Below are 23,470 nucleotides of genomic sequence, written 5' to 3'. Positions count from 1 at the left end.
GTAATTCCTTATTGAGGGTCCCACGCTCAACATCATCTATAATTTCATATTGAGTATCTTGTCGTATGTGGAACCCACACAAATTCATCATGGCAGAATTTATCATGCCTTAGTGAAAAACTAAGAGCCCTGAACAACAACCACAGTTCTCTAAGAATTCTTGACATAACCCTTCCCTTGATTTTCAAAGTGCACCTTTAATATATGTCAGGAAAACGTAATGCTTGTTCTAACTGATACATTTGCACAAACAGGTCTCAAAATACCAAAGCTAACACATAATTTGGGGGCTTTTTTTTTTCTTTCTGCAAACTTCTAAAGAACGTGGTCAGGGATACAGATAAGAAAGGAAAGCATTATGATTCTGAAATGGCTTTATAACAGCCCAAACCTGATCCTTAGCCATGACCACGGAGTTGATAATGTTATCATTGTTTGTACAGTATTGGTGGTCAAAATCTTAGAAAATCATTAACTTAATAAGCATTTTGTATTTCTGCTTTGGATGGACCTGACAAGAAAGTATTAGCAAGCCTGGCATAGAAAAACACAAGAAATCTAAAATGTTATCATTCTCCCTGATAGCAGGAAAATGTGAATATAGTTGATGATTTCAAAATAATTGAATGTTGGGAAACTTGAGTCAGGATAAAATAACCTGGAAAAGCATTGTAATCATAAATTAATATGTTTCCTTTCCATTTACATATCACATACTCATCCCACAACACAGCCTGAATGTTGGTAATAACATTAGTTGAGATAATCCCAATGTTTCTACTCATCTTTTGCTTCAGATATGAGCTTCTGAGACGTAAAATCCGGCAGCCACTTGCATCAAATCCCCCAGAAGATTTAAATCGGTGGCACAATATTTATTCAGGAACTCAGTGGTTTTATGAAGATAAGGGTCTTAGCAGGTGAGATTACACAAACTATTAAAAAACAAATGCTGGCATTTATTTCGGGGCATGTTGAATAGTTCAGAATAACCAAGTGTCTTCATTGTGTGAGCATGTTATCGGTTATGCAAGAAAATGTGTCTGGTTATTATCAGTGGCGTTAATCATGGAGCTGAAACAGCGTGTTTAATGTTTGCCATCTTAACATAAGCCTTTGCACTCGAACTTGTATATGTTTGAGCCTCAACTTGCTGCCTCTGTTACAGTTCTAGAAAGATAGGAAAACTTACTAGAGAAGTTTGGAAATCTTGAACATGTAGAAAACTGGGGAAAAGCCGGGTCAAATGCTTGCCATTTATGAGAAATAATTGTTATAAGTCATTTCTACCGTCTGCAAAAATTAGGTAATGAACAAGCCTGATTGATACTCAGAAGAATTCCATCTAGAGTTCAAAGAAAGCGAGGAACAAGGCAATGGCAGAGGAGTATTGCATGGGTGAACTTGGAGATGTAGGTGCCGTTTCATCCTCTGCTAGAGAACTGGCTTTGAGACCTTAGATAAGTCACTCAAGTTCTCTGAGGGGATTGAATGGGATTCAGTGCCTTCTACTCATTCATGAGTCTGAGCCACGTCATCAAATTTCAACACACCACCAGGATTATTTTATGAGAACTTTTCAGACAACTGTTCTATCAGGTTATTTCTATAGACTCACCACCACCGACTAGGTCCACTTAGGATACTGGTCACAGCTCTGGCCTTGTCCCCCACCCCTTCCTCTCCTGGCCCCTGTGTTGGAGCCTTATCAGCAGCATTCCTTCCAGTGCCTCTCATGCACACCCCTTCATCACCCAGCTGCTCCCATTACCGTGATCTCCCCCCTTCTGATTGGCCGTCCGTCAAGCTTCCACTAGAAGTTTCCTATTGGGCTTCCCCGCTCTCTTTCTTCCTGGTCTGAATCAGCTGCCCCTCTATTGCATTTCCTTGCACGCCGCCCCCCCCACCCCTTATTACCATCATCACTGTAACATCCTGGCCTGGCTACTTGTCTGGACACCCCACTGTATTGTCAGTTGCACCAGGAGCCAGGGCTCCATCGTCATGACCTCTGATCCCCAGTCCCTAGCGCAGTGTCCATGGCACAATATGGCCCTTGAATAGTTGTTGAAGCGGAAGGCTAGCGTAAGCCAGTGAAGGGTGGGCTACTGAATTCCTCTGCGCTTTAGGAATAGTAATTGGAGAGCTGCTATCTTTGGGGAATGGGTGGAGCTTCAGTTCTCTGTTCATCGAAAAAGGCGTGCAGTGGGAGAACGTGACAGATACTGTAAGGTTCTTGGAGGGAGGCAGCCGTAAGTCTAATGAACCAGTGGAGTGAGCCGCGTGAAACTGCCATTTTTGTAAGTCAGTAATGACCAATTAGCATTCCTTTTTGTTCAGCCGAAATTACCATGGTCATTAGACTGTTCTCCACGATTTTCAGTTCCCTAGTTACTTAATCTGGCATCACTTAGAACGGTCACTTGGTGGAAGAAATTCATGTATTCAACCATTTTTATTTTTTGCTTACCGTATGCCGAGAGGCATGGCGATGGGAACAGATGACGAATGGAGCAGAGCCCTTCCCTCAGAGAGCTCACAGTCTAGAAGAGGAAAGCACACACACACGTGCACACGTGTCCGTGTCAGTCGCTGTCACCAGCAGCCACCAACACTGCCTGAGGCACTCGTGGAAAAGTAGCTTTCTATGGCCTGTGACCTCCAAGGGCTTGAAGTATAGCTTTCTCCAAAGTGGCAGACTTTCTCTAGTTAACATCAACTGAAGCCGATTTTCAGCCATCAGATGTTTGGCAGAAAGACAGAATCACTCTCAGAAAGCTAATGCTGTTTCCTCATGTAAGTGAGAACTTATTAAAGATTGGAACCAAGGCCAACTATATTTACTATGGAATTTTTGAGTGATGCCTCTAAGGGTTTTTAATGAAAAGTCCAAATTGAAGATGGAAAGAAAGAAAGTTAAATCTCCATAGATTAAGTTGAAACACAGGTCACCACCAACACTGGGATGACGGCTGCTTCCAAGAAGGAAGCGTACATGTAACAGAATGTGCTGAGCTGGTATTTTGATGAACCTCATAATGCTAAATGCCAAGGGATTTTTTTCCCCCTGCTAGGACCAGCCAAATTTCTTTCAAGTAACTGTTATAACCCATATAACCAGCTTGTGATGAGTAAAAAAAAAAACCCAGTATGCATTTCTATTTAATATTCAGAATAAATGGCAGGGGTCTTCCTATTGTGAGAAGGATTTTTTTCTTAGCCCTGTACCCTCTATGTCAAAACATGTTAGGGGCCCCTTGAGCCCAAGGTGGGATTCCCTGACAGTTCTGAGAAGAACCTGGAAATTAGTCCACTGGGGGGCGCTATGTACTGCACCAGTTTTTCTATAAAGAAGTGATCTGGTTTGGTGGATGCCCTCATTCCCCACTTGACTGCCAGCAGCGGCCAGACCTCACCCTGTGCTGGCAGGATAGCTGTCTCTCCAATCCTCCAGCTCACTTCTCTTCCCATTTACACTGCAGCCCCTTCATAACCCTGCCCTTTGCTTTGCCTTTATCTCGTTGACTTGTTGGTTTGGTTGGCTATCTTTTAGTGGGCGGAGGTGAGAATGGGTGATGGAATGCAGGTGCCTGTAAGAGGAATATGTAATTTCCCATTCTCCCCAGAATCCACCATTCCTTAATGTCTTCCAAAGTTGCATAGATGGGAAGGGAACTTGTAGTTTCTCCTCACCTTGACCCAATTTTACCACAGCTACCTCCAGAATGAGCTTTCAGAATGGCACTTCTCTTGCCATAGAATGTCATTTTAACTTAAGATTCCTGGACATCCCTGTACGAATATATTTGTGAGACTACATATAAATTGAAGTCACTATGCATGGTCAAGCAGTCTATTTTCATAAGCTAAATGTTTGTGATATATAGAATTACACCCATTTAATCTAAAAATGTTAACGTAACTCTGAAATTCTAGGCATTCTAGTCATTCTTTTTGTTCCCGTATACCTCCGTATACAAAGTAGAATAGTGGACCAATTATTCAGATACCTTAAATACAACTATGATTCTAACACCATCTTAGGTAAGGGGTGATTCTGTCAAATTCACACAGCTAGTCACCTCCGTATTGAACTTTGCTCTGTGTGCATTAACACAAATTCAGTATCACTATAGGTTTATAGTCAGTTGCTGACTTTTCTGCCTTTATAATTCTGTGCTAAATGGCCAAGTTATGGTTGTTAGGGGAACCATAACTTTGGGTGTCCTGACACTGTCATCACTTGGAAAATCTGGTGACCACGCGGTTGTCATCTGCCATGGGGAGTCAGGCGGGGGTTGACAAGAGGACAGTGACTTCCTTCAGTTTAAGCCTCTGTGCCCTGGTGATAATTTTCAGCATGTCCAGATGCCTTGGTTCTGAAGTGACCAGATAAAATCCCTGAGAATGAAGTGAGAGCATGTTCTCCTTTCTGTTCTGGATTTGACAAATGAATAAGAGGGTATAAGAAATAACAGGTTCTGCTTTCTATCTTGGAAAACATTGAAGATTTTAAGAACTTAGCTGCCACTAAGTTTATAAAGAGAGGTATGTTCTAATTCCTATCCCTTTCAATTATTGTAAATTCCTAAAAAGTATTATTTTGCAGTAACAGTCTGAAAAGAAAGCTCCACTTGACTGCTCAAGAATCCGCTAACTGAATTATCTTTCAATGAAAGCACAGTTGACTCCTAAACAATGTGGGGGTTAGGGGCACCTTTGAACTTCTGCAGGGTCACAAGTCCATCTATAACTTTTGACTCTCCCAAAACTTAACTAATAGCCTATGTTGACCAAAAGCTTCACCAACAGCATAAAATTAATTATCACATATTTTGCATGTTATATGTATTATATACTATTTTCTTACAATAAATTAGAGACAAATGTGATTATGAAAACCATAAAGAACAGAAAATACGTGTATAGTACTATACTGTGTTTATTCATCCTGTTAAGTTTACAGTATTGTACTATGTTTATTGATACCATAAGTTTACAAGGTGAAACAGTTTGCATGTAGAAAGAACCTCGCAGTTAAAACCCATGTCATTCAAGGGTCAACTGTATTAAAAATCAATAAATATTCATCTTACTTTCAAAGACTGATTGGACTTGATTGCTTTAAAACTAAATACTTAAACTAAATATACCATAGTATCTAAGCTTCATTTTTTAAATTCTAATTTTTAAAACCCTCTAAAGTGAAATGTTTTAAGCCCTAAAAGAGGATATAGTTTGGGGGATAATAATACTCCAAAGATTATCTGTTTGGTCTCCCTCCTTCATAACGAGATTAAATGTACCCAGATGATACTTCCTGCTGGGCTTCCTAACAGCGGGTCAGTTCTCTGACACATGTCCTCTGTGAGAGAGCATTTAAGTTGAGAGCACATTTAAGTTGTAAGAGCATTTAGGTTGCAGCTCTGCAGTAAAGTATTTGACTTTGCACTTAGGAAGGGTGAGAGGAAGGAAGGACATTCTCCCGTGACCAGCGACGTGGAGTAAATCCTGTGGGTTGCTTCCTTAACATTAGCAAAAGTTGGGTTTGGGGATGAAAGCCAACTTCTTTCGGCATCAGTGTGCCATCTCTGAGCATCCTGCTTACTTCAGAATAAGCAAAAATGTATCTACTTCACATTTAAAGTAAATTACTGGCGTCTTGGTCCTCTTCATCATGGGGATCTTTTTTTATGGCTCTAAATTGATGCCACACTCTCCTGAGTGTCGTCATGTGAAACCTTACCTCATGAAAAATGAGCCTCCAAATGGGCGAGGATGCATTTCTGTCCTAGGAGATTTTTTTCCCCCTAATGTTTTCTTCAAGAAAAAAATCTAGCTTCTCCGTGCAACTTTATTTCTACTATTGATGACATAGTAGAACAAAGATGGGAAGTACAGCCAAATTATTTTCAGTGTGACATTTTCCAGTAGCCTATATATAGAGACCCTCAGTAATGTGACATCCCGCATCTGGTAGTCACAATCTGAAAAATAGATTATAAAAATGTCCCAGGGTGATAAGCACTCCTCTTCCACTTCAAAGGCAACAATCTTCAGTGGAATTTTTAGTTGTGTAAAGAAGAGGTAGATAGATACCTTCCATGGAGAATTCAGTAATTGCAGTGGAAAGAGTGTTGCATGTGTCCTTGTTTGCTTTGTCACCGGTCCCCACAAAGGATGGGAGGCTGCCTGGTGCCCTCACAGGCATCCTGTGTGTGTGATGTGCCGTACTCTTGCACACATGGGTTGTGCAAACATTGGGAAGCAAACTGAATAGCCTGCCTTTTCCGAAGCATGATTTATACTGGTGACAATATTGACACGAGAATTCTGTCAGGACATCAATAATGCTGACACATTTTTAATTCTGATGGAAATAACCTGAGGCATTCTGTGGCTGCATGGAAGAATATTACTGGTTCCCCAAAACACACTTCAGACTCAGTTAAGATATAAGCCTTCACACATTTTGCCCTGGGACAGGCCTTCCCACTGGACAGATGTCTTCACTGGACAGAGTCCCCTGTCATTAATACCTAGCCTGCATGATAATGTGTTCAGCATTGAGAGTGTTGTTAGTGTCCATTACAGAATTTTTTAATGAGGGAAAAAAATTAATGAAAGAAGCCATGGTGTATCAAACATGAGAGAACAATATGATTTATAAACTAAGCAAGTTCCTACAATTTGGTAGGGGCCATTTCTCTATTGGACAACTAGTTTATCAAATTATATATGAACTGAAAGTTACGAGACTGACCGCTTTAGTGACTATGAAATATCCACTCATTCATTCATTACAAAATTATCTCCTCAGTAAATACACAGATTAAAAACTTCATCACCCAAACACAACCTAGTTTTCTAATTCACTTGAGTAATAACAACTGAACCTTGAAATGAGTATTCTTCCATAAATAAGATTTTAATATTTGTTGTCTTTTACAAGGAAAAACACCATAGTTGGGTTTATAGTGCAGCCAAGCTTACCATTTCCTGGGTATTGGTAAAGGCAAGGTCTTGCGGACGGTCTCAAACGTACTAGTCACTAATACAAGAACTGCTGCAACCGCATTCCTAAACTGACCTTCCAGCAACTGGTTTTACTACTTACAGTATAGACTCAAGATGTGTTCATTCACTCTTCTGATTTCCAAAACTGTTTCATTTTTCAAGAACCACCTAGAGAACACAAGTAGTATTTCAAGGAGAAATTGATATACATAAGTTTTGCATGAGTATATAAAGTCAATTTGGCCGCTTTCATTTACAAATATTATTAACTAAATGGAATGTCCCAGTTGATATCAATAATCAACATCTAAGTCCATCTAAAACACGCATTGGACCTAGAGTGAATTAAAAAAGCCCTGCAAGCTCACGAAGGCACTCTTCTCTAACATGAAGGGATGCATAGACTGATAAGCAGTCAGAGGTACACGTACTTACCTAAAGATTAGGTTTCAGATACAGTGAAAACAGGATATAAAAGTATTTTACTTAAGGGAATTCAATATTTTATTAACATTTTAACTTACCCAAGAAAGTTAAAGAAAATGCAGAAGACAAGGGCATGGCATGAAGTACAATGCCTATGATTTCTCAGTTAAATAAAATCCTGAATACTGGGAAGGATTGAATATTAGAAATGAGGAAGTTAGAGGCCCGCCTGCTTGTTTTAACTAGTTTGTGTCCTTAGGCAAAAGCCATGTAACTTCTCGGAGCCTCAGTTTTCTTATCTGTGAAATGTGGCAGATGTTTTATTTTTGAAGCAGATAAACTGTAAAGCCATCTCTCACTCTAAAATGTGAATACTACTTCAAAAACAGACATGTCAGTGACATGTGTCTATGTGTCCTTCATGTCTGCGAAGACATGAATTGTGCATTTCGCCATTCCTAAGTTCTGAGGAAATAGCTCAAAGTATCATTGGAAGAGCTAAGGACTCACAGGATTTATTTACATTTTACCAATTCAGTGCCATCTGATATTAATCCCACTTACAGAAAGGAGCTACAAAAATTTAAAGCCATAAAGTTTGCTTAATATATAATATCAGACACATGGAAGAACAATTCAAATTTTCAAGCTTAGGCACCCAGACTCTAGCTAAATTTCTCTTCAGCCATGTTATAGAGTAAAACACAAAAGTATTTTACTTGGGGAGCAAGCTAATGAAGCCAAGGTCGCCGGTTCAATTCCCAGGTGAGCCATTAGCTTCCTTTCATTCGATTGTCACACACTTGCTATGCTCTTAACCCCGACTCACCATCCTTCAAATTCATATTAGTGGCTACAAAGGAAATTTGGCGAGAGTGTATGGATGTGTAAGCAAAAATCTCTCACCTCGGCTAGAAAAATAACTCAAGTTCAAGCCCCAGGGCTATGACACCATCCAAGTGTGGAGAGATCAGGTTATCCCTGCGGTTGTCACCGCAGTGGAGATCAACACTGTCATTACTGTCATGGCGGCCGTGTAGCCTCACGGTTAAAGGAGCAGGCTCTGGGATCAGACTGCCTAGGTTTGAATCGGCACTCTCCCGCCTGCTACCTTGATGACAGAGATGACTATTTAACTCCTTGAGGCTTTCCCCCCTCATTTTCAAACTAGATATTATCATAGTGCCTTGCCAGGTTTGATTGCGAGGCACTAGTGAATTGGTACATGTGGACACTTCCTGGCACTTATTAAGAACTGAGTGAATGCCAATGATTACTCCCCCTCAGTTGTCTGGTTAAGTGGACTATTTATTTAGCACTTGCTACATAGAGTATGTGTCACTTAGTCGGGGCACTGTAAACAAACCAGGTGACTTCAAACAGATACTTTCCCACAGTTTCTGGAGGCCAAAAGCCCAAAGTCAAGGTGTTGTGTGGGCCATGTCCCCTCCATAAGCTCTGAAGAAAAATTTCTTACCTCTTCCAACCACTGGTCACCCAGCTGCTTCCTGGCTTGTTGCAGAATAACTAATTTCTGCCCTCTTTTCTTGTGACCATCTTCCCCCTGGTGGTTCCCCTTTGTGTCAAAATTCCTGTCTCTTTTCTCTTGTAAGGGCATCAGTCCATTGGATTTAAGACTTTCCACAAATCCAACTTGACTTCATTTTAACTCAGTTGCATCTGCGAAGACCTTATTTCCAAATAAGGTCTCATGGGTGGGTACCACGTGTTGGGACTTAAACATATCTTTTTGTTTTGGTGGTGAGGCGGATGACCCAGCCCACTCTAGCATACAAAGCAGAAAGTCACAAAGGGAGATGAAGCAGAGAGATGTAGCTCTGATGCCAGTACTTATTTATTTTAGGGAAATAGATAAATTGCTTTAAAGAAATCACTAAATTATTTTTCCCCTTTTTTAATTACTGTTCAGTTATAGTTGTCCCCATCTCCTCCATCACTCTCCCCTGCCCTAACCCCCCACCCCCCACATGCAGGCCTCCCTCTCCCTGTCCTCCATGTCCATGTCCATGGGTCCTTTGCACATGCTCCTTGACCCTTCCTCTTCTTATCCCTGCTATTCCCCTCCACCCTCCCCTCTGGTCACTGTCAGTTTGTTCTTTGTTTCCATGTCTCTGGTTCCATTTTTGCTTGCTTGTTTGATTGGTTGATTATGTTCTACTTATAAGTGAGATCATGTGGTATTTGTCTTTCACTGCCTGGCTTATTTCACTCAGCATAATGCTCTCCAGTTCCATCCATGCTGTTGTGAAGGATAGGAGCTCCTTTTTTCTTTCTGTTGCATAGAATTCCATTGTCTGAATGTACCATAGTTTCTTGATCCACTCATTTACTGATGGGCACTTATGTTGCTTCCAGCGCTTGGCCATTATAAATTGTACTACTGTGAACATTAGGGTGCATAAATTTTGGGGGGTTGGTGTTTCAGGGTTCTTAGGGTATAATCTCAGCAGTGGAATTGCTGGGTCAAAAGGCAGTTCTGTTTCTAGGTTTATGAGAAAATTCCATATTGTTTTCCACAGTGGCTGCACCAGTCTGCATTCCCACCAGCAGTGCCCCAGGGTTCCCTTCTCTCCACCACCTCGCCAGCACTTGTTCTTTGTTGATTTGTTTATGCTGGTCATTCTGACTGGTGTGAAATAGTATCTCATTGTGGTTTTAATTTACATCTTTCTGATGGTTAGTGATGCTGAGCATCCTTTCATATGTCTCTGGACTCTCTGTATGTCCTCCTTGGAGAAGTATCCATTCAGGTTCCTTGCCCATTTTTGAAATTGTATCGTTTGTCTCCCTGGTGTGCAGTCATGAGAAATACTGCAGCTGAGGCAGAGCCTTGAGAAGTGTACTTGGCCATGAGTGAGGAACAAGGGAAGGCAGACAGACTTCCACATGGGTGGGAGCCAAGTGTCGTGAGAATGCTGACGTAGCTTCCACGTAGCACAACCCTGCAAATGGCACCCTCCCCTTGTCATGATTAGTGAGTCGTGACCTACGGAGACACATTCCATGGGCCCTGCATCTGATGCGAGGTGCCTTTGGTGCTGTTTTCAACCCAAATCAGTGGATGATGATCAGCGGCCAGAGTCAGCCCTGAGCACTGAACGCCACCCAGGCACGGGCTGTGCAGTGTTTCAAAAAAATTTCTTGGTCTAAGTTATTGTCCAAATGTTTCTCCAAATAGCATTTTCCTGCCCAGGCATTTTTGAACCAAACAAAGAAAACCAGCTTGTGTTCTGCCCAAAAAAGCTGAAGAGGTTGAGGAATCGGTGGCTTTACCCTCTCATTAATTTAACACACAGCCTGGGAAGTTCTTGCCACATTGTCAGGTTCCTCCTCCTAGAAGGCCACGTTCAGTTCCCACTGTATCAACTGGAGTAAATATCTTCACGGGAAGGCACAGCGCAGCTCCCTGTAGCAAAACTCTCAGCGGGGCAATGCGGTTGGCTTTGGTCACAGTTACTATTTAATTTAAGGGTTTATCTGTCTGCCAATGAGATTTGGGGAAAGGAGTGTAGGTACAGGAAGAAAATGGCGATGAGAGATGCTGATATTTAAAAATGGATGAGTTTCCCAAAAGAAGAGCGTGCAGCTCCTGGGATCCAATTCAGATAGCAAGCTGGCAGGTTGCCAGACTTGTAATTGTGTCTTGAATGGAGCCATCATCCTCACTACTTCTGAGAACAGCAAGCTCGAGAAGATGGCAAACCACGCTGGTTTTCAGTAGCAGTCTTTGCTTATTTAAAAAAAAAATAAAATATTTCCCTGACACTTGGTAGAGGCTCAAGAATTACAAAAATAATGTGGGTTTTCTTGGGTGTAGCTAAATAAAATAATGTATTTTGTAAGGGGAAAGAAAGTTGTGTATTCTGTTGGGGCGGAGGAATCTGGTATTGTAAGTAAAAAAGAAATTGTCTTTTCTTGGAAAAGAGAAGTTAATATATGTCTTTTGAAAAAACCTTTCAGGTTCACAACATACGCATATAAAGTGTTTGTCCACAACAGTGTGGGTTTCACACCCAGCCACGAAGTGACAGTGACAACATTAGCAGGTGTCCCACAGAGAGGAGCCAATATCTCCGTGATTGTCCTGAACCACACGGCTGTAGACGTGCAATGGGATAAACCAAGTAAGGAAGCTTCTTGTGTCTTTATTTGTCCTCACCCTAGCAGTCCCTAAATGAATTGAAAACGGACATGTTAAAAAACCGAGACAACAAAAAGCCGAGGTCCCTGGGCTATTTTTCAGAGGCCGGCTGTCTTTCTCCCTGCTCCATCCTCTGTCCCTTCCAGGTGGGGAATGTCCTCTCTGCCACCCCTGCCAGTTGCGATGGAAGTGCCCACATATTAACTTGCACACTTTCCTGCAGAGAATTCGGCCCCACATCTTGTCACTCTTCAGGTGTTAGCAAGAACGGTTTCACTAGGAGTGCAGTAACGTGAGTCATCGTCAGCCCTGGTTATGGACAGAGTTCCAGCTGGAGGCAGGCAAGGGTGACAGCTGGCCACCAACTGGGCATGCCCTGGCCCCCTTCAGAGCACCTCTCGACAGGCGTTAGGAGAGTTTTCAGATGGATGTGACCTTTCTCTGGAACTTTAGAGACTACAATAACTGAAATTTCGGATCCACTTGGTCAGTGGGGTAGCATTTAACAGCTGACCTATTAGTTCATAGTGATCCATTATCACCTTCAGAAAAAATAAAACAGAGCTGAATTTATCACCGAAATATATATTGCAATCATTCTTGTATGACTTCAGATCTGGCAAATAATGGAATCAAAATTTGCTAGAATATAACTAGATATTGAGATACACTGACATGGAAAGCCCAAATTAAAATGTGTATTTATGTAAGAAAACTGTACCCACTTGAGTAATCATCTCCATTTATATGAAAAGATGTAAAATTACTCCTGGCTTGGATTCTGATTCCGTCTTGAGTTTCTTTACAGCCGAAGAAGAGAAATGCTTCCTATTTACTGTAGAGCCTCCAAGTGGATTTGCCCCAATGTTATGTTGTATCAACTGTGAATTAAAACCAGTATTAAGTGACATTGATTATAAATTAAAATTAGTACTGTTTTTGTTGGTCAGTGTTGCCACTAAATAACTCATTTCTTCAGAAGACAATCACTGTAGCAGGATGTCAAACTCATTTCACAGGGGCCGCATCAGCCTTGCAGTTGCCTTCCAAGGGCCAAATGTCACTTTAGGACTGTGTAAGTGTAACTACTCCTTAACTAGGGGCCAGGAGCTTGGCGCTGCCGCCGGGTAGAAACGAGGTACCAGGCTGGATAAAACAAGGTGGAGGGCCAGGTTCGGCCCATGGGCCTTGTGTTTGTCACTTGTGCCTAGAGTTTTTATAAGGTCGTAGGTTTCTGAATAATTGGTGTCACTGCTATTGGGATTGCTTAAACCATTTAAATGGAAGAATACCAGTTAATTGATGCTTACAATTATCCCCTGAGACACCTCTGGGAAAAACAAAGTTTTTATCTGAAGGTAGATTTTATGTACACTGAATAACAAATTTTCACTCATTTCCCTCTTCCTCTCTATTTCGCCCTCACCTCCTGATCCATCTTAAAAGCCTCTTCATAAAGGCACATGCCCTCCCCCTCCACTGACATTTGAATGCTTCTGGTCAAACCCTGCTGCTGAATTTTCACCAATATACATCTTTATGGTATAATTGCATGCCTGAAGAAAGCATGCTTATAAAAACCGACAAACCTAATACATCTGAAGCAGCTCACTGAAGCTTCATTACCGTGGTAATCTGCACCTTCGACCTTCGGGATGTAGGTAATGCGATCTGCTCTTATTTCCACTCATACCTTAGAAATCTTTCAGATAACTATTTGTGAGTACAAAGGTTAAGTCTTCGAAGCGGGTCAGCGGTGCAAAAGCTTGTTGTATCATCATTTACTTCCCTCTTCCCTCCTGCTGTCCTAAGTAAATTAACTAGTCACCCCTCTCTGAAAGGGCCACCTAGTTCTTGCTAGTTTAATAATTGTCTTCTTGATTTGTAGGAGCCAGTGGGTACATTGTCTCATGTGCCCAACAGCACAAAACTGTAGGTTAAAGCCATCTGAACACATGTATGAATACTTACTAAAAATTGCCTTTCCAAAATACCGCATAACATATTTGTTAAAACAGATTTCTTAACCACCACCCTTCCCAGGTGCACACCATTTTGATAGTGAAATATTTCCGTCTGATCTTCACCAACCACAGGTTAACAGGAGTGAGTTAGTAAACATTTTACAAGTGCATTTTGAAACATCTGCATCACTACATGATGTCATGGGAAGCAAAACCGCCCCTGAATCTCTTCAGTTCATTTTAGGGCAGAGGGTTGGCACGTGGGTTGCCTTGATTTTCTCTGTTCTCTACCCACCATGTCTTCTGCCATATTTGACAAAACTGATATTTTGACAACATTTTAAAAATCAGGAGGTTTCACATGAAGATGAGGATTTTTTTTTGCATTGATTTGCAAATTGAAGTCATCAGGTAAAAAAAAAATGCCAGCTGACACTTTGTGGTGGCTGCCCCTTGAGACGGGCCACATACGCCCCCTCTCCCTGGTCCCTATTGAGAGACAAGGCTTTTATCCCTGCCCTATGTAATAAAGGGAAATATTTCAGCCTAAACTGAAAACCACAAAGATAAACTGTAGGAGTGAGAAGGATCACATTATTGCAAGAAGAGATACAAGAGCACCTGTACTTAAATTAGTGGTACAATTGTCAGAAGAGCCCAGTGAGAAAGAAACAAGTACTTAGCAGCTTACCCCAAATCGCAGTGAGTAACTCTTCGCAAACTCTGGTGTAGGACTCGGGCAAGCAACGCTTGGCTCTTTCTCATGCGCTTAGCCTTAACGGATATTAGCACTTTGTCAAGGGTGACTTCATAGGATCCTTCCCATTTTGACTGCTCATTCTAAACTAAATAGCAAAATAAGCACATGCCCTCGAGGGTGTGGCTGTGGCTGTCCCCTTCTGGGGCTGCCTCACTAACAAGGTCAGCGACAGCCAGAAAAGAGCAAGAAAATCTTGGAGACGGTGAGAGGAAAGTATTACTGAGAAAGAAGCCACCGAAGGTCACCCAGATGCAGCCCATGTGTCTAGAGCAACTCATCTTGGAGCTGTTCACAGCCCATGTCGCGTAATCTCCCATCATCCCTCTTCCTCTCTTTCCCTTTTACCTTCCTCCCTCTCTTCCCTCTCCTCATTCCTTCCACAAATGTTTATTCAGGACCTTTTTGTGCCGGCCACAGGAAATGCTAAGATTAATGACACAACTCTTGCATTGTAATGTCTCAGTGAACTTTTCCGAGAGAGTATGAAGGTGTCACCCTAAAAGGACAAATTTCAAGTCACACAGAAGCCTCGGCCTCACCTTGATTTCTCAGTCAGATACCACTGGATGTTGTGGCCAGAAGAATTTCCGAGTTCATCTGAAATGATCTTGTTCAGGAGATGATACATAGAAATAATTGCAAATCTGGAAAAATTGCTTCTGCAAAGCATCCGGCCTGGTCGGCTCACCTTGTCCTTCTGCTCTTCTTCCCATTGCTTGACTTATCAAAGCAAATACACCATGTTGGCCTTTTCCACTGGCTTCCCTTCTGGCCACTTGCATACCTGCTATAACGACACCTCCTTCCCTTATACTCTGCTGACCTGTCCCTCATGAAGTTGTTGTCACCTAGCAGCCCAACCCAAAGGCCTGTTCTCTGGTCCTTCTGGTCTGTGTCTCTGGGGCAGTGGTCACTAGAAACGACCCCTCCTGTCTCGGTAACCACGCCTTCCCCTCATCTCCTATATAAAGACTCGCCTCAAGGTTCTTTCTTGAGTCGCCTTTCACAGTCCAACTCTCCTGTTGGTGATTTCATCTATTGTCACTGTTTCAAAGTCTCCTAACTAGAAAAACAACAAAACTTGATGGAGCCATGTGAAGAAATGGTTTAAATAATCAGTTTTGGGATCAGGAAAACTTGAGGTTGAATCCCAGCTCCAGGATTTTCCTCACCCCTCAGCCTAAAACAAGCCACTCAGCCTCACTAAACCCTATCTTCCTAAGCCAAAGGATGGGAATAATAGTAAGAGCTGCCTCAAAACATTGTGATGAGGATTGAATGAAACAGTGTGTTAGCACTCAGTCATCATTTAGTACTGCTGTGGAGGATTCTGGCTCTAGAGCACTCACAGTGCTTTCAACAGCAGTTTTACAAAAGATGAAAAAAATCAAGAGGCCATTTCTAATTTAAAAAAACAGAACATGCTTTTGCATGTACTTTCGATATGCGCCCATTTCCCAAGAAGTACTCATTGACAATACAGAGCTCTGCACCATGGAACCTGTAGAACTGGACTCTAATCTGAGGGCCCACGAGCACATCTACCACATGATAGGGCTGCTCTGGGTTTTCACATCGAAATAACATTCTTTCCCAGTGAGCTGGTGAGAACGCACATCCATTAGGAGACCTGTTGAATGGGAGTGTTTGCCGTGATTGCTCTCGGTAAGGGCCACGAAAGCACTGGGAAAGGACAAAAATTAGAGACTTCAGGTTTTGCAGGCTGTGTATGGTCCCCATAGCAATGACTCAGCTTTGTCACTGTAACATGATAACAGTGGTACGGGACACCAGATTGGCTGTGTTCCCATAAAAATCGATGGTGGACACTGAGGTTTGGTTTTCATGTAATTTTTATGTATCACAAATGACTTTTCTCCTTTGAGCTTCCCCCCCAGCCATTTAAAAATGTAATAAACATTCTCCGCTCACAGGTTGCATAAGAACAGCTGGCCGGCCAGATTTGGCCTGCAGGCCAGGTTTGGTTCATGGGCCCTACTTCGCTGACCCCTGATCTAGATGGGAAAGACCAAGAGACATAATTAATGTTAATGCTAATCTCAGAATGATCCAATAATATGTGAGGAACATAACCCAGTTGCTTTTGCAAGGCAACTTTGAACTAGCTTTTCTAACAGCTGTTTTGGATTACTTGGGACTTTGTTATAGAGGAGAAGGACCTGTTCAATATGTGAGAATTGGCTACAGTTAAGACCATGTTCCTGAACAATATGTGGAGATCACCACCCAAAATGTGCGGCTAGGTGTGTGGCTAAGAATGGGCAGTTAGTGGCATTTCATCCAGGTATTTGCTTATCCCGAATTTATGGTGCTAACATTGAACAACATTTTCAACATACACGATGTGGCAAAAGTAGGTTCAGAGTTGTTCTAATGGAAGCTAATACAATAATTAATAAATCATACTATAAGAATAAACTGTTTCATGTACTCACAACTGTAAACCTGCTTTTGCCTTATTCCCTGTACATATATAAATACATTAATTACAACTTGATAAAGGAGATATCAGATGCATTTAATATCCCAGGTAAAATCCATTTATATTTGTGAATAGAGTTTAAAAGCAGTTCATTAATATTATATCTTTAGGGCTTGAACTTCTAACCAGACTGCTCACTTGAGTGAAAACACAAGGTGAACTTCCAATCTAGTGGACTTTCCATTATAGCTCAGCTTCCAGAGAGCTACTGCTGTAGCCAGCAGAAGGTAGTTCTAAGGACAGAGAACTTTCACTCTCATAATGCCAGTGGCTTCGCTGTAATTGACTTATGTTATCATTTGGGAAAATATTAATGGGCATGAATAGCTTATTCCTGCCCATGCACAGTAAGAACCTCCTTACCAAAGGTTTCAACATTTTGTGACATCAGAGAAAAAAACATCTCGATCACCAGAGTTCTCCAAATAAGTTGCTAAAGATCTCCTATTATAAACTCTCAACCATACCAGCATACAAAATCTTTGTAACTGTTGCTGGAGACAAGGTCAAAGCAGTGGTATGCTTAGAGGTCCTTTTCTGAATGGGGGTTCTTAAAAAAGAAAGGCGCACCGGTTCTTCAAGCCATATGCTTCTATATGGCCATAGGAACTCACACATTAGAGCAACTACACTTCAATAACCGTAAAGAGAAACACCCCCTTTCCCTCCCAGTGTTTGATCCGTGCTGTTAAACTGTTTCCACATACAATTCCAGGAAGCTTGTGAACCAACACTCCACCTCCCAACCCTAGCACAAACCAACGTAAGAGTTACTGCTTAAGGCCGTTAAAAATACTATTAATGTAAGTAGAGCAGTATACGATTTCCTGCCTAAGAAAATACGGCTGTTCTGTGTTTTCTGTTTAGAGCTTTCCTGTAGGAAGATCATGGGAAGCAGAACTTAGGGCAAGACTGGAGAAACTGGGTGGAAGAGGAAAAAAGAAAGTAACAGGCTGGCATTTGAAAGGCCGAGGGTTGAGGTATTGAGGAGTTATAGCTGTGAGACTGACTGAGGGATTTTGGCTTTTCTGGAAGAGCTTGCCTACATCACAAAGGCACAGTGAACTAGGGGAAATGGCTGAGAGCGTCAGTAAAAAATTCAGATAATACCCTATGGTTCTCTTGAGTGAATCTTTAAGGAGAGTGCTCTGGACCACTGCTACAGCAATGGCATACGCAACAAAACCCACCGAATAGTCCCTAGAAGTGTGTTTAACAGATCTCGTTAGCGAGATACAAAATCTCTCCCGTTTTAGAACCTATGTCAAGAGAACCTAACACAAGATCCTTATTTGTATTAACCTAGATACATCTCTCTAGGAATGCTACTTATAAACAGAAGCTCTTCCATGTATTACAATTTTTCTTTTACTCTCAGTAATATATCATAGTTTTGAAGATTAGTTGAATCTTTATAACTAGCATGGTTAAAATATTTAAAGGAAATTTATGAGTTCATGATCCTATAAAGGTAAGACTCTATGTAATAAATTATGGGGTGAGGGGAGAAAATTCAACTTTGTCAAAAAACTTAAAACTGTAAAGTAGGTCCCATAAGCTTTCCTTGGTCCCATTCTAAGAGTAGCAAACAAAGCTTACTTGGTCTTTCTCCCGCTGAGGCCCTCCCTGTAAGGCGAGCCACATTTACGGTGTTCTGTTTATTGTTAACAGCTTTGCAAGACCTACAAGGTGATGTTGAACATTACACGCTTTTTTGGAGTTCTGCTACCTCAAACGAATCTCTCAAACTCCTCCCAGATGTAAATTCTCATGTCATTGGCCACTTACACCCAAACACGGAGTATCGAATTTTTATCTCTGCCTTCAATGGAGTCCACAGCGTCAACAGTGATGTGCTGCACGCAACTACTTGTGATGGGGGTGAGTCCCGATTTCACGGGAAGCTCATCTTCAGGGATGCGAAGGAAATTGATTGATTCTTGCTGCGGTTGACATCAGTCATCCCTCCATTATAAAATTTCCGGTGTTGGAAGGAAGGGGATCGAGGCTCCAATGCTTAAGTGCTGGTTGTCATCAAGTGGTGGATCAATAAGCGGTCCCATTGAGACAGCAGTGCGAGGCCCTAATAATGGGATAGTAGCCCAGTTTGTTCCTGCTCTGTTCTGTGTATGCTTAGTTTGGAGCCGAGTTCACACCAATAAATGGTGACATTTAGAGACTCTTTTCTTTTTTCTTTTTTGAGATCTGCTCTCAGAAGCAGTATGCTTTTCAAAACGACAGCCCAGCCCAGCAAGGGCCCTCCCTGAGTCACCAGGAATGGTAGGTGGAAGTTCAGCCCCAGAGAAAAATTGCCCGTGACTCATTTCTAAGCCAGTTAGCAAGGGGGAGGAAGCAAGAGAAGCAACTTGTGAATCTGAAATGAGTTCGGAATGGTCTTTCTAATCTTTTTGGCTTTATAAAGTCTCATTATAAACATTATAATATCATTACCTCCCAAGCAAGTGTTCCAGGTCATTAGCAGGGGGCACTTTGAGTGGAGCCTATTTCCCTTGGTGGTGCCAAAGGTCAACACCTTTTGTTTATAAAATAGAATGGATCACAAGGGCAATTTTTCAACTAGTAAAGATGGGTTCTTAAGATAAAAATAGGTCTTCGCATAGTTATTTCTGACATGCTTGAATAATTGTGTAATTTAACGCCAAGCAAGATTTTTTTTCTAATGTTAGATTTCATCATTACCTATGGTAATCAACATTCAAAATCATTTACATAATGACAATATTGCATTATTGCTTCATATTGCTTGAGTTACAAGCTAGTAACATCAAATGATTTTTCACGTTCCACCAGCCTGAGTGTATTTGAGGGTTTTTTTTTTTTTTTTTGCTTAAGGAGCAAATTTTCTTTTCCTTTATTTTCCCCCCACCAGGAGATACAGAGTAAAGGGATAAGAGATGAGACAAATAATAGATGTGTGTTAGTGGTACAGATGGGTGAATAATTTATCATTATATCCCACTGCTCACATAGTATTGAAGATTAGCGCTGTGCTGGTGGTAGGAAGCTTTTTACCAGCAATTCTTATGGTTTCTAACTGAGAGTATAATAAGCCAATTTTCAGAGGATGACGGCCTGTGATAACTTCATCAGAGGAAAGCCGATAAACAGCGAACCCTTCTCAAAACCCAAATACTAATCTGCATTTAGTTCAGTAAGTGCTTTTTCAGAGACAGCTGGAGTTTATTCCCTTTCTTCCTCGAATTCCAGAGCCTCAGGGCGTGCTTCCTCCAGAGGTTGTCACCATCAACAGTACAGCTGCACGTGTCACCTGGATGTCTCCTTCACACCCAAATGGTGTTGTCACTGATTATTCTGTGTATGTAAATAGTAAGCTCTACAAGGCTGGAATGAATGAGCCTGGGTCTTTCATTCTCCAAGACCTGTCTCCCTTCACTGTCTATGACATTCAGGTGAGAACACCGTCCTGTGATAGTTAAGCTCATGGGCATGTTAAATAAAACATGCCAGGGTAGGCCTCTAAGTAGGTAGCTTCCATCTTGGTTACAGATGATTTATTTGGTGGGGAAGGGAAGAGAGAGGAGGGGCATGGATCAGGATTAAATCTGTGTGCTGTGGGCAAACACATGAATCTCTGGAGAAAAGAGAATGATAATAAGATGGAAAACAATGGCAATGAAGATGATGACAATATTCTTCTTGGCAAATCACTTATTTGTAATAAATCTTGCCAAGTAAATACTGTAGGATTAAAATTCTCTATGCTAACAATCCTTTGTATAATAGCCCTTGATTCTGAAGCAGACATCAAGATGTATAAAAATATCAACTTTTTTGAATGCATCCATTATGTATTTTTAAAGGAAATACTAATTTTAATTTTCGATTTATATTTTAATGTAAATCTTTATCTTTGTGTTTTGTTCACATGCCGTACAAGATACCTGTAATATCAGAAATATGCCCCAAAGGTGGAGAACTTGAATAGTAAATTAGTAAGGATGATAAAACTATTGATATATTTCTCCAAAGTCAAGAAAATGTCTGGAGATTCATTTGAATAAAACCTCAGTAGATTAGAACTTAAAGTCAGACTTTATTTTGTAGATTCTAGGGCAAGAGAGTTTATGAAAGCTACCGTGGGTATCTCAGATCTTACCAGCTTGATTCTAGTCCTTGATTTTGCCAACCCCCAATTTGCAAATATAAAAAAATGGAATTGTGAGGACTCAATCAGATTATTATTGGTGCAAGTACCCATCATAATATTTGGCATGTACAATTTACATAATACATTCAGTTGAGTTGATTTTGTGTTATCTCATTATTCATGAGTCAAGTATTTCCTAATATGTATGAAGTCTTATTGTCTTTATTTCTATTACCAGCAAGTATATTTTAAGTTCATCTGCCTTTAGGTTATTTGGGGTTTAATTGGACATACTCAGAGTGCATACTTGATAGTGTTTAAATATCTACTAAATATTTTACCTCAAAATACTATATGTCACAAATAAGTGGAAGTCCATTAATGCTGAAAGCGGGGCAGTTCCTTTTTGGTTTATCCTTTAAATGAGAATAGAATGATGTCATTTCTTAGATGTTCCAGCAGCAATCTGTACCTTCATTTCTCCCCGCTCCTTGCTGAACATGTTCTTCTTATGCTACTAATGCTCGATGAACCCAATTTCTAATTTTTAGTTATTCCACCCTCCTCAGTTTTTATTCAGATGAGGTGGCAGAATTAAAGGGATGGATGATGAGTTTCTGATGTGATTAAAGTAAAAATATCATTGCAGCTGGAATAAATGGATACAAAGCAGCTCAGAATACCAGAAGGCTTGTCCTGGCCTCGTTTTTTCATTGGAGATCAGCCTTTTTAGGCCATGTGTTGCAAAGTGTCAAGACTTCCAGAAGCTACCATTATTATACTACCTGGGTATGGATCTAGAAGGCAGTATATAGTGATCACTATTATACTTAGTGATCACTTAGTATAATATTATCATATTGTACTATTATATAAAGTGTCACCTTGGCATCTTCCAGTGCTTACCTGGGCAACAAATAGATGACCGTGTCAATCTCTTTCTGAATGGTTGGTAACAGGGTCTAAACATCACCAGCTAAGTCACTACATCAGTGATCCTAAGCCCATTGCTGCACTCTATTCTGAGCTTGTCCTCCTGGAATCAAAAGACAAATTAACATTACATCCACCCCAAGAGGCTGTTAAGAGATTCATATGGCATGAGGGCTGGTGAGATTCGGTCATGGGCAGGCCGGGTTTTGAGAGTAGTTGGATTTACACTCTTCTAAACTACTGTTGGCAGGTTGAAGTCTGCACAAAATATGCTTGTGTGAAAAGCAGTGGAACCCAAATCACCACCGTGGAAGATACTCCAAGTGATATACCAATACCCACGATTCATAGAATCACTTCGAGGTAAACATGTTTTGTCAGTCAATCCAAAGAACTGATTGTAAGCAATTAAAATGAAAATCAGAGAAATTATCCCAGCCAGGACAGTCTCAATGAATAAGTTGCTAGATATGTGTATGTAAATCAAATTTTTGATATTATTTTGTCAAACTTCCCTGGATGCATCCCAAGCCATTTAAGCTTTGATGTCTCTGTTCCTGCTTGCCTAGCTTTGCATCTCTTTATTTAGTGATCTGAACAAATGCTTACAGCACGAGTTTTTTACATTTAAATGTGTCCTTCAGTGAATCCTTTCATGAGACGCAAGATACAATTTTAATTAGAGTGATTCCCTTCTAACTTAATCTCTTTGAAAATATTAGTCTTACATATATCAGATTGCCCTAAAGCTGCAAATATCTGTAAAATAAATAGGGGAGATAATGTTTGGATAACTATTACCAGTTTTATTGGGTTCTTGGTAGAATGTCTTCATTTTCTGTATGCTTTTGTTGTTGACAAATGATCATAAGTTGAAAGGAAGTCTCTTTCCAATTCAAAATGATCAATTATAATAATACTTAAAAGGATATTGAACATTATTTCTCAGCCAAGTTAGATGGCAATTGTTCATTCCTCTATATCCAGTTGAGTCTAGATATAGAAATATGAGTATTTTTCACATTACGCAGGGCGGGGCAAAAGTGGGTTTACAGTTGTAAGTACATGAAGAACTTGCATTATTATTTTTAGTTATTATGTTTTTCATTTGACCAAGTGTAAACCTACCTTTGCCCCCCATACTTTACCCAGCCAAATGAATCGCCCTTCACCTCCATACACCCCCCAATGCACACACCCCACATATACACACACTGACTGAAGCAATCAGTAGATGATAAAATACTTCAGTTCTGAAGGACTCTTATGACATATTAAAATGTCTAGGTCTTTTTAAAAAATAAGTTAAAAATTACCTGTACTAAATTGGAGATGTGTGATTAAAGTGATTAGAAAAACCCAAGTAGCAGGACTCTTAGCTGTTGAGGGCAAAATCACACCTTCTTTTCTTAAGGCACAACTTCTGTGAAATGCATGACAGATGTCTATTGAATTGGGGGTATGCTTGTTCATTAATGATGCCCTCAGCAGATTTTCCCCACTGGTCTGAGGACTGTTCACTCTCCAGGGAAAACATGGTCCAGTGAAAGGGGCACCAGAGACCTTTATTATCCTT

The 23,470-nt window shown here is 40.8% G+C and overlaps 1 protein-coding gene across 1 annotated transcript in view; it reads left to right on the top strand.

The window, feature by feature from the left end:
- USH2A (usherin) overlaps window positions 1–23,470 on the top strand; it is a 505,359-nt gene that overhangs the window by 337,495 nt on the left and 144,394 nt on the right. Inside the window, exons 43-47 of the mRNA XM_053667304.1 lie at window positions 798–920; window positions 11,425–11,588; window positions 18,504–18,713; window positions 20,061–20,263; window positions 22,145–22,257. Of these exons, the coding sequence (XP_053523279.1) occupies window positions 798–920; window positions 11,425–11,588; window positions 18,504–18,713; window positions 20,061–20,263; window positions 22,145–22,257 (813 nt within the window). The remainder of the gene's footprint in view (window positions 1–797; window positions 921–11,424; window positions 11,589–18,503; window positions 18,714–20,060; window positions 20,264–22,144; window positions 22,258–23,470) is intronic.

Source organism: Artibeus jamaicensis, unplaced genomic scaffold (genome assembly GCF_021234435.1).
Source record: "Artibeus jamaicensis isolate MK-2021 breed Jamaican fruit bat unplaced genomic scaffold, CSHL_Jam_final contig_467, whole genome shotgun sequence".
Classification (NCBI taxonomy): Eukaryota; Metazoa; Chordata; class Mammalia; order Chiroptera; family Phyllostomidae; genus Artibeus; species Artibeus jamaicensis.
Note: the sequence above shows the minus strand (reverse complement) of the source record. Positions and strands in the feature narration are given on the sequence as shown.